The sequence below is a fragment of the Polyodon spathula genome, chromosome 4, assembly GCF_017654505.1.
Source record: "Polyodon spathula isolate WHYD16114869_AA chromosome 4, ASM1765450v1, whole genome shotgun sequence".
Classification (NCBI taxonomy): domain Eukaryota; kingdom Metazoa; phylum Chordata; class Actinopteri; order Acipenseriformes; family Polyodontidae; genus Polyodon; species Polyodon spathula.
In genome coordinates, this window is record NC_054537.1 from 53,368,607 (window position 1) to 53,380,870 (window position 12,264).

At 37.1% G+C, this 12,264-nt stretch overlaps 1 protein-coding gene across 1 annotated transcript in view; it reads left to right on the top strand.

Moving 5' to 3' along the window:
- Nucleotides 1–12,264, top strand: part of ulk4 (unc-51 like kinase 4) — a 235,374-nt gene that overhangs the window by 92,665 nt on the left and 130,445 nt on the right. The window contains exons 25-27 of the mRNA XM_041248083.1: nucleotides 6,523–6,579; nucleotides 7,909–7,960; nucleotides 8,042–8,136. Of these exons, the coding sequence (XP_041104017.1) occupies nucleotides 6,523–6,579; nucleotides 7,909–7,960; nucleotides 8,042–8,136 (204 nt within the window). The remainder of the gene's footprint in view (nucleotides 1–6,522; nucleotides 6,580–7,908; nucleotides 7,961–8,041; nucleotides 8,137–12,264) is intronic.

Sequence of the window (12,264 nt, forward strand, 5' to 3'; positions counted from 1 at the left end):
TTAAACAGCCTCACATTTGGCCCATCCAGTAAAGGCACTCCGCATGGAGTCCAGGATGCGCCCTATAGCCTGGAGATTGCAGGTTCAAATCCAGGCTATGTCATTGCTGACTGTGACCGGGAGTTCCCGGTGGGTGGCACACAATTGGCCGAGGGCCGCCTGGGTAGGGAGGGCTTAGGTCGGCAGGGCAATCCATGGTTCACCGCGCACCAGAGACCCCTGTGGCTGGTAGGGCGCCTGCGGGTCTGCAGTGGAGCCATTCAGATCTGTGTTGTCCTCCGGCACTATAGGTCTGATGGCTTCACTGTGTTAGTTGACTAGCAGTCAACTAACTAGTCAGCAACAGGTCATTATACAAAGGTTAAAGATCATCTATAAGTATCTTGTTTTTGTATAAGTGCCATTTATAAATGAATTCCTGTCTCCAATATTTCCTTTATAGTGAAATTATTTTTTGAGCTTTTTTACTTAAATGTCTTTCTTGCCTCGTATGATGAACTCCATGCACAAATTGAACTCCCGGTCTTCATGTTGCTTTGTCAGGAGAATCAAACTGCTCTTACTCAGAGGTCATTGACGTGTTTTTTTTTTGGCACAAAGATTCAGTGTCCCTCCTCCATAAAACCCCACGTCATATCCAAATTATTGTCCAAATTGTTCCTGTTTTCTTAGGGGTAGTGGACAAAAGCGTGTGAGTACAGCTAATAATGAATGCTCAGTGTTTGAATAAAGGCCTTCTTTCCTTGTGAGAGGGGCCTGTTTGGTGCCAAAAGTTATTTTGGGCATTTGTTTTTTTTTTTTTTTTTTTTTGTTTTCTGTTTTGAACTGGTCTGGGACTTCTACGATGGCAGCTCCCAGATCATTTTATAGCGTAGTTACAGGGGGAGCCAGTTTCTGCCTTGAGAAGAAAAAATTTGTATGCATTAGATACACAGTGATTGTTGATTGTATCCCATCAACATAATTTGTTGGAAAAAGTGCTGAAAGAGTCGCTGGGTTTATCACCCAGAGGAGTGTTTGCTCTCATTGGGCTGTCTGGAACATGAGAATTCGATGTCAGCTTAAAAGTCCTGCAGCACCTTGATATATTGTGCAAAAAGTACCAAGAAGTAAGAACAACCTGTGAATGGAACAATTTCCAGGTATTCCAGTATTCCAGCCTACGGTAAGAACTGTGTCTGTTACAGTGCTGAGGTAAATTACATTGTATTTTGGCTTAGCAGACACTGCAAAGTTCATAAGAAATGTACCCAGTGCTGGATGCTGAGAGGTTTTGGATGGCAGGCTGGAAGTTCTGGGTGAGGCTAAGGAAGGAAGAGGGTGAAGAGTATGTGCTGCACCGTTACCAAACACATTCATACTTGGACCAGAGAGAGGACACTGTTTTTATCTGGGTCAGCCTAAACAATGCAGAAAGTGGGCTCTCCCGACCACTTATCCAGTGACTGAGGTACTAAAGTGTGGAAGATGCGGGGAAACAAGAGATGGTGAAGCTGGGCATGTAAGCAAAGAAGCTAACTGATTGAGTTGAAGAGACAGTAAGTGCAGCTGAAATAGTTGGCAAACATCAAATCGTGAGAATACTCAAAGCCAGATACGAAGCTATAGGACCTGAAGTGACAGCTTCAAGTCAACCCGCAAAAGAGCAGAGGGTAAAAAGAAGAAAGGCAAACAGAAGGAGGAGAGATCGATGTGCGACCAACTGTTGCGGATGAGGCCAGTGTACCTATAGTGACATAGCCTCCAGTGGAGAGTGAAGCACCTGCTGCAGTTGACTTGCATGTGACTGAGACTGCTTCTGAACAGCCGTCAACATCAAAGGACATTCCAGAGGAAGCAAAGAGTGTAGAAGGGAGATTACAGGGGATCAGCTCAGAGGTGACGGCACTCATTTCAGTATTCGCAACAGCAAATTAGTATTCTCAGATCAGCGAGCTGGAAGAGGAAAACATACTAGACATGATTGCTGAAAGCTCAGTTGATGAGCTAGGGAACATTATAATGCCAGACATTTTAGTGCTGTCTTAAACCGGAGAGGTCAAACTGAAGGCTGGGGCAGCTGCACCTGCTCAAGCTAAGAGAGACGCATCTGAGTGCGGGGGCTCCGTTATTGGACAGAACAAGAAAACAGATAGGTAGTGTTTATTAGTGCTTCCTGAAATAATTTTATCATGGTTTTTTACAATGTATGGGTTTTTATTATTTATTATTTTAACGATGGCAGTCTCAATATTTTGATGCATTAAAGTCAGACAAGTTATGATTATTGTTTAGAGGAATCGACAGCTGATATTCAGAAATTTCAGAGAATGGGTTAGTGGTTCCAGTTTTTGGTCTGATGGGACAGACAGGGCAGACAGGATTGCCATTCTGTTTCAGGGTCATGATTTCCAGGTTTTAAAAACCGTAGAACTTGTCCCTGACTGGGTTTTAATAGTTAATGTGTGCAAGGACACTGAAATGAATAGATTATACCGTGTAACAATTGTTTTTTTTTTTTTTTTTTTTTTTTTCCTGGGTAGTAAGTGTTATTTCCTAATTGCTTATGCCTCAAAAGTATAGAAAATGGCTATTATTCCCCACAAACTTTGCTTTTGTGACCAGGACAGTGATATTTCAAAATATCACTATTTCCAATGGGAAAACGGGCAAATGTGTGTCTTTTCGTTCACATAAAGTCAGAAAAAAACAACATATGAATCGAAATTAACATGTATTTATACTAAAGTAATACAAAAATGACTACAAAAGATTTAGAAGTGAGCAGTTTTTCGAGATTTACAATTATACTGTAAATACAGTATAATCGTAAATCTCGAAAAACTATATATATATATATATATATATATATATATATATATATATATATATATATAGTTTTTCGAGATTTACGATTATACTGTAAATACAGTATAATTGTAAATCTCGAAAAACTACTATATATATATATATATATATATATATATATATATATATATATATATATATATATATATATATAGTAAAAGTAAGAAGGTCCAGTTTTTAACTGAGGGATAAAGAGGTTTTTTCAACTTTTTTTTTTTGTTAAATATCAGTTTAGATGATGGAAATGTAAAAATGCTTAGTAATCCCATAGCAGCAGGAAAAGTAGAGGAGGCCATTAAACAGGCAAGGAAGAACACGTCCCTGGTCAAAAGGGTTAAATTATGAATTTTAGAAGCATTTTAGCAATATTTTAAGCCCAATTTTAACATACCTTTTAAATAATTTTTAGATAGGGAGTGTGGTCCAGTGGATAAAGTCCAGGGCTTGTCACCGGTTCAAATCCCACCTGTGCCACTGACTGACTCACTGTGTGTCCCTGAGCAAGTCACTTAACCTCCTTGTGCTACATCCTGACATCCTGTGGATGAGATGTTAATTTGATGTCCTATTGTAAGTGACTCTGCATATAATGCACCGTTCACATCCTACCGCTTTATAAAAAATAAAGATTATTATTATTATTATTATTATTATTATTATTATTATTATTATTATTATTATTATAAAGGCTGCCTACATGCTTCATTTTATGAGGCATTGATTATTCTTTTGTTTAAGAAAGGGGACAACAAATATTGCAAATTGGAGACTCATAAGCTTAGTATGTAATCATTTTAAACTTCTCACCAAGGTCTTAATAAACTGTTTGAAAAAAAGTTATGGATATTTTAATATCAAAAGGGCGGAATTTTGGGGTACCTGGGCAATGAATTTGCTCATATTTGATTTTAGTGATTTTAATATTATACAAGCTCTCTTTTAGTATATTTTTTTAATGATTTTGTGTATTTTACACAACACTATGTACTTGAGAGAAGCAGATACCTGGATTTTAATGAATGGAACCATTTTTGGGATTTTATTGATTGGCCAGTAATGTAATTTCACTATTTCAATTTTTATTGCATGTTCTAAATCTGTAAAGTGTATTTTAAGATTGATTAATTGTTTTATGTGTTTTATATACTTTTAGGATGTACTGTTTGAATTATGTAATGTATAAGATGGTTTTATTGGTTGTAATCTGTATTTATTTGATATTGTATGTTTTATATTTATTTTCAATAAAGTATTCCACATTTCTCCTGTGTTTGCTTGGGTATGGAGTATAGGTTTTTGTATAGATAATGTATATTAGAGTTGTTCTGAAAAAAATGACAATTTAATTGTGTGTTAAAAGTGCATTCTGAGTAGAGATAAATGTGTGCTGCTATTTAGGGAAGTGCTGATTTGAAGCACACTCTCTCTCTCCGGTAGTAGTAGGACACTGTGGTTTTAAGCTTGTATAAAAAGGGGTTAAAGTTGTTGTGAGATAGCAGGTAGGGGGTTAAAATCCTCCCTGCTTAAACAACCATGTGAAAATGCACTTTGGGTAAATGAGCTAAGGGTTTGTAATTGTTTAATTGTTTTATTGTTTAGATAATCCCCTGCACCTGGTGCTAATTGTAAATTGGAGCCAGGTGCAGGGTATTTAAAAGAGGCAGCCAGTCTGTTCTGGGCTGCTGCTGAGTGAGGAGCCCGACTGTGTGTGTGAGCAGTCGTTTTGAAAAGGTATCATGTGGAACTTGTGTTATTTGTGTGGTTTTTTTTGGCAGGTAAACGGCGTATCCATCCTGCGAGCTAGTCAGGAACCTGCAACGAATGTTTAGTCAGTGCTGTGAAGGAGCTAGGTGTTTGTTTTGATTTTTTTGCTTATTTTTGTTATTAAAGTTGCGCATCAGTGCTATTTTTCTTTCAATCTTGTGTGTTGTCTGTGATTTTAGAAGGGAAAAGAACCCAAGCGGGTCTGTTTGGTGAGCCGGCCGTCACAGTTGTGTAAAAATCATAATTGTTGTCTTGCTTTGTGCAAGGATTGCTGGTCTTATGCTACGGATATATATATATTATATATATATATCTATATATATATATTATATATATATATATATATTATATATATATAGATATACAAACCTTGAACTGGACACTATCTACGTTGACTTAAATGATTGCCAAGCATGTGTCTGCAAGCATGTGGTTACAGTATGCACTGTAACCAGAGCTGTGGTGAATGCTGTGGCAAAATCCTGACCAACATAATAAACTGTTGATTAGTTATAACCCTCAGACTGGTTTCTGTTTCCATGTTTGTGCGCTTCTAATAATTTTGCAGTTTAGATGTTATCCCAGAGTGGTTCAACAGTACGTGTTATTGTGCTGCTCCCTTGGGGCTTGTGTGACTGCGTTAATAGCAGGTCCCTACATCTGTTTTTATAGTAATAGGACGGAATGGTAACATTTGTTACGTTTACTAAAATAAAAACACATAAAAATGGTTTTAATAAGACCAACTTCCCATTGGACACAACATTTTCAGGAACGCAGGTATTGTTTAAATGAGGCATTTCAGAATGACGTGCTTGCCTTTTTTCCGTCACATGAGATTCTGGCTCTAAAGCAGCACAATGCATTTTTATTAAAGTAATCTTAGTCTTCCTGTGCATTGGACTGACATTATTTTCCATCATCAGAGTGCTTCAATCTCAGGGCGGAAACAAACTGATTCAGATCTATTTTTTTTTTTTTAACAAAATGTCAGATGCTTCAATGAAAAACCTCTCAAATTCGCTAACGCAGCTGGCAAGTGTAACAACTTCACCCTCTGTCAAACATGCTTCATACGTTTTTGTTGTATTTGCAGACAGTCTTTCATTATTTCAAGTTTATATTTTTGCATGTCACTGTTGGATACTGGCAGAGTTAACTTGAATGGATGTACGTTGTTTGTTTTTTTTTTGCAAACAAACAAAAAGGTCAGCTGGGAGAGTCCAAATAGAAGCCATGAAAGGGGTTTTTTGAGGAAGCCTCCCTTCCAGTGGAGAAAAATCCCATACGATTTGAAAACAAAAAACAGCTTATTTATTTAACTGTGGAAAGGCTCAATAAGTGAAAGTATATGCGGGTCCCCCAAAAAATTATACCAGGCTGTATGCGGCCCATGAGCCGCGGTTTGAGAACCCCTGGTGTAGTCTCTGCACCTTTTGTCTTTAGAGTTTGTTTACATTCCTGTTTGTTTACTAGTTTATCTCCTGAAAATAGTTTTAGCTTTTTAGACTTGACACATTCCTCTCAAATTTAGAAATGTATTTTTAGAAGCCAGACTTCTGGCAAGCTTTTTCACCAAATGTTGTTTTGTTTTTGTAAACCGATTTTAACAGCAAATGGAAAGATAGTGTATTTAAGTAGAAACCTGCTAAAACAAAGAAAATGTATTTTAAAGCCTTATTTTAATGTACAGTTCAATTTATAAAATGTTATTTTATAAATTAAGTGGCTTGAAGATAGAAGGTGGAAACTAAGTTGACAATATTAAGCACAGAATAATTATTCACGGTCTAATTGTTTTAAAAAGGCTCACAGTTTGTAGCTAAGCTAGAACAAATGTGTTTTTTTTTTTTTTTTTTTTTTTTTTTTTTTTCCTTTTTCACGGCATGCCTTCCTGTTTTATCTCCACAGATATTTAGGCCACATGTGGTGACAGAAGAGTTTCTTTTTAGTTTTGGGGTATTACTGGTAAGTGATTTTTAAAAATAAAATCTGCAGAAAAAAATAAGCATTTAAAATATAAGCATTTATCACACCAATATTTAGTGAATGTTTAGTGCACATAAGCTATTTGTTAATTGTGCTATTATATAAAACAAAATGCCCTTTACCTTTCAAAAAAAAAAAAAAAAAGTTAATGTGTTCAACTTGTTTAGGAAGTACTATCACCTGACGTCCGGAAGTGGGTTATAAGCTTGTTTGAAAAGTGGTTAAAGCCAGAAACAAAATGTAAAAATCCAGCGTCCATGTAATTGATGAAGGTTTACAAAGTGATGATGAAATTGCTTTTGTTTATGAAAATAAAGAAATTTAGTTCTTGCTGTTCTAACGAGAAATGATAAACAACATTTCCCAGAATGCTGTAGGTATGCAAGAACACTGATTGACTGGCAATCAGTTAAACTAATACACATGTTCGTAATTTAAGACAGGGAGGTATAAAAGGACAGGTTTCAAAGACAATAGCTGTCTGTGGGAAGGTAAGGCACCATGCATAGACCTGACTTCAGTGTATGTTAAAACAAAGTATATTAAATCTGTGATTTGTGAATTATATATTTAAAGTCAGTAAACCGGATTAGCGTTATCCTGTTAAATTTAGTTAGCGTTCCAAAACATGCTTTATCCACCAAAGACATGTTAGGAACCCAGAACGGTGTTCAAAGTTATACTGTCAATCAAGAAGCTTTGTCACAACGAATACAGAGTTTTCTGTGGATTCATAGCACTAACTGGATTTGTTAATCAACAATATACCACCCTTCACTCCCCTTCTCTTCAAAGCCACTTGGCCACTTTTATTTAGACAATTCTTATAATTAATCAATCAAAACATCACAGGGTGATCACAGAAATGTTGTAACATTTGTTAAGCCTCATTTCCTTTTGTATAATTTTCCTTTGTGATGTAGGAATTTTATTATATATATATGCATGCATATAAAGATTATAAAACCAAGGTAATTATCTTGCTCTATTGGCCTATTATATTGCTTGACTTGAGTTTAATATATATTGTTTTTTGTATTCTGTATTCAGTAAACAACAGTTAATTGTAAATTCAGCTTAAGCAAGTATATGTCAGCAAGGTAATCATCTTGGGAAGATTATTTTTTTCTTTTCTCGCTTTTGATTATTTTAGCTGTGAAAAAGAACATTCTGTTTGTGGCACCTGAAAACACTTATTTTGGCTAGTAACAACAAAAGTCGTTTTGAAGTTTTTATCACAGAATATGCATGTATTTTATATTAATGAATGTAGATTTAACTTTTTCATAAGCTCGGTTTGTTTTTCAGAATCACATCAAATCAATAGACTCTAGTGAGACCAGTTTAGACAGTGCAGTAGGTGAGTATTGCTCATTATTACTTGTTTATGGACATGAGTGTTAAACATAATCTGTAAAAGGGATATTTTATCTATTTTCAGGACAAGCAGCTTCAGAAGAGCTTATTAGGAACACCTTAGCAGCAATCGAAGCAGTTACACAGCATCCAGCTCTTTTGATGCAGTATCATTCTACAGTAAGTATTGGCAGTACATTTAAACATGGTTTTAGCATATAACAACACTCCCAAAGTGTGATGCACATGCCTTGTTATAAATATTAAAATTAATGGTTTGCTATTAATTTATTCACTAAAGCGGCTTAAAGATATTAATATTTTAAAATACTTTATACTGAAATAAATAAGGCAATATGTATCTAAAATGTAGAGCATAAGAAGGAGTTGATCGAGGTTTAATAGGTGTGGGCAGTCCTTTGAAAGAAACTGAAAAAAGGTCATGTACAAATATAGCTAGCCTCTGTCTTTGAAATGGTTATCCACTGAGATCGATTTTCTGTAAATAAAATGGCTGCATTTGCTGTTTGGCCAATAGAAAGGATTCGTTTAGGTTTTAAACATTTAAAGTTATAAAATCACTGGTCATTTAACAGGATGTTGATGTTTTATAACTATTCTTTTTTTCCTCCACATTTTAAATTATACATTTCTTTGGGCTGGTGATTATACCGCATCTCAGGGAACTATTTTGGGAAGAACAGTAATGCCATCTAAATAACAAACTATTAGTGGTATTGTCTGCTAACTACCTATTCAGTGAAGCGTCTTAAAGGCATAAATATTAGCTGTTTGTCACTAAGCTCCTTTTAATTCCTTTTCTTTTCTTTTATCTATTTTTATTATTTTCCACTCGGAGGGGGAAGGGTATTAAGAACTTCATCTTTCTTCAGACCAGATATCAGTTCTATATCAAATGCACCTTCTTGAAACCAGGTTTAAATTAGTTCATGCTGTGACAACCGTAAACCTGTATTTATCAAACGGGTAACAGGTAAATGCAATCAAACCAGATGTCTTGAGTTTTAATGGTAAATCTCAGACAGTTTAGATCATGAGATTGTGATATAGTTGTGTTGAGAGACAGGTTGCAGGCGCATTTTGACTCACTTTGTTTAGTGCTGTTCTCTGGCAAATAAATCTCTACTGAATGAGTTTGTGGTGGATAAAAACATTCCTGGTTTAACAGACTTGTCAAGCATGAGGACACCTTTCCACTTAGCGAAGCTACACCTCCTGGATTCTGTTTCCTACAGAAACCACATTCCTCAGGACGTGGAAGTGGTGTGGCTCAATAGTTAATAATGCACTCTCTTCCAAAGCACACTGTACCACAGTTTATCTCCTTTGAACACCTTATGATCACTTTTGTCTTCTCCATCATTCACCCTTGTTATTGTATACCATCCACCTAAACACAATCCTTGTTTTGCAAATCAATGGGAAAGGTGGGGGTTGATATGTAAATTAGCTGTGCATAAAGTGCTCGTGCTGTTTTTGTAGATTACTAGTGAAACTTTTCTGAAAATGTGGTTTCCATGTGCAGAGAACTGGTACACGAGTGAATCTAAGCTGCTGTAATAAAGCAAAATACCTTGTGCGTGGCTGGTTAATAATGTGTTGTACTATTCTTGCCCAAACAGTTTTTCAAATGTCATTAGTGTGAATACCGTTTCAACTAATGTATCTTACGACTCATTAATTAAAAATAAACTCAGGGGTACAAAGTTGTATTGCAGATCACCATGGCTGAAAACCGGTGGAGACGTTTTGTGTGTGTGTGTGTGTATATGTATATATATATATATATATATATATATATATATATATATATATATATATATATATATAATATATATATATATATATATATATGTATGTGTGTATATATCTCCCTTTCATTCAGGCAATTCAGCATATAGGGGATCAGGTGATGCTCCGTATACTAAGCTAGAAAGCCTACCTGTCCGGAGTGCTGACAGCTGCAGAGGAAGCATTCAACACCGTGCTTGGGCAAATATGGGTAGTGGACACTTGAAAGGGAGGTGGCGGATACTGATGAAACGGGCTGAAGTGCAGCATTAGTTCATTCCCAAAATTGGCACTGCCTGCTGTGAGACAGATGGGGAAAGTTACCAGTGTTGCCAAATGACACTGCCTTTCAAAACAAGCCCAATACAAGCAAAGCCCAATACAAGCAAAGCCCAAAACAAGCAAACCCATGTTAGAGTATGGGTATTTATGCAAGTTCCAACCGGCGACTCTCAAAAACAAGCCCAGTTCTGCTTATTATAAGCGGACTTGGCAACTGTGAAGGTTACCTCAGCTGCCAGTTTTAATTGGACAGGAGCGATCTGAGGAGTCTTCTGTCAGAGAGTGGAGAGAGTCTGGGTTCTAAGTCTACTTCATCTCATTTAAGGAACACCAATATCTCTCTCTTGCCAAAACCACCCACTTCTCTTCCCTGATCACTTCAAACAAAGGGAATCCAGCTTTCCTGTTTAAGACAATTCAAAATATTTTACACCCTGCAGGTAATTCTGGTTCTATCATGCCCGCCTAGAAATGACTTCATCAGAGCCCTGTTCTCAGCGGTTGTCCCAGCTTCCACCTGTACTTGAAATCTGGACACCGTTAAATTTCGTTGTCTTTTTAGCCTGTTTCTGCAGTTGACAAACTAATTCTTGCCGTGAAGTCAGCCACCTGTGTGCTTGATCCATGGTCTACTAAACTGGTCTGTGAGTGCTTGCCAATCATGGGGTCACCAATCTCAAAGATTTTAAATGGTTGTTTGCTCTCTGCCTGCGTTCCTCAGACTTTCCAGATCGCCACCATCACTCACGCCTCTGCTTAAAAAGCCCCAGCTGGACCATGAGATCCTTGATTGCTATAGGCCCATCTCCAATCTGCCATTCCTGGCTAAAGTGCTGGAACGAGTGGTAGCTCTTGAACTGGGTGAACATCTGGAACATAATCTTTTTGAACAGTTTCAGTCTGGATTTAGATCTTTACACAGTACTGAAACCGTGCTGCTAAAGGTCAGTACCGATCTTCTGTTACAGGCAGACTCTGGTAAATTGTCTCTTGTACTGCTTCGACTCACTGCTGCTTTTGATACTGTACACCATGGGAGATTGATTGACTCTCTGAAATCCGACATTGGTATCTCCAGCACAGTGCTTGACTGGTTTAAACCTTACCTTTCCTTCATATGTCAGTTTGTTTCAATGGGAGGTTATTCTTCAGGTTCTCTGCTAGTGACCTCTGGGGTCCCCCAGGGTTCGGTCCTAGCTCCCTTCTCAGTATATAAGAACATAAGAACATAAGAAAGCTTACAAACGAGAGGAGGCCATTCGGCCCATCTTGCTCGTTTGGTTGTTAGTAGCTTATTGATCCCAAAATCTCATCAAGCAGCTTCTTGAAGGATCCCAGGGTGTCAGCTTCAACAACATTACTGGGGAGTTGATTCCAGACCCTCACAATTCTCTGTGTAAAAAAGTGTCTCCTATTTTCTGTTCTGAATGCCCCTTTTTCTAAACTCCATTTGTGACCCCTGGTCCTTGTTTCTTTTTTCAGGCTGAAAAAGTCCCTTGGGTCGACACTGTCAATACCTTTTAGAATTTTGAATGCTTGAATTAGGTCGCCACGTAGTCTTCTTTGTTCAAGACTGAACAGATTCAATTCTTTTAGCCTGTCTGCATATGACATGCCTTTTAAGCCCGGAATAATTCTGGTCGCTCTTCTTTGCACTCTTTCTAGAGCAGCAATATCTTTTTTATAGCGAGGTGACCAGAACTGAACACAATATTCAAGATGAGGTCTTACAAGTGCATTGTACAGTTTTAACATTACTTCCCTTGATTTAAATTCAACACTTTTCACAATGTATCCGAGCATCTTGTTAGCCTTTTTTATAGCTTCCCCACATTGCCTAGATGAAGACATTTCTGAGTCAACAAAAACTCCTAGGTCTTTTTCATAGATTCCTTCTCCAATTTCAATATCTCCCATATGATATTTATAATGTACATTTTTATTTCCTGCGTGCAGTACCTTACACTTTTCTCTATTAAATGTCATTTGCCATGTGTCTGCCCAGTTCTGAATCTTGTCTAGATCATTTTGAATGACCTTTGCTGCTGCAACAGTGTTTGCCACTCCTCCTACTTTTGTGTCGTCTGCAAATTTAACAAGTTTGCTTACTATACCAGAATCTAAATCGTTAATGTAGATTAGGAATAGCAGAGGACCTAATACTGATCCCTGTGGTACACCGCTGGTTACCACACTCCATTCTGAGGTTTCTCC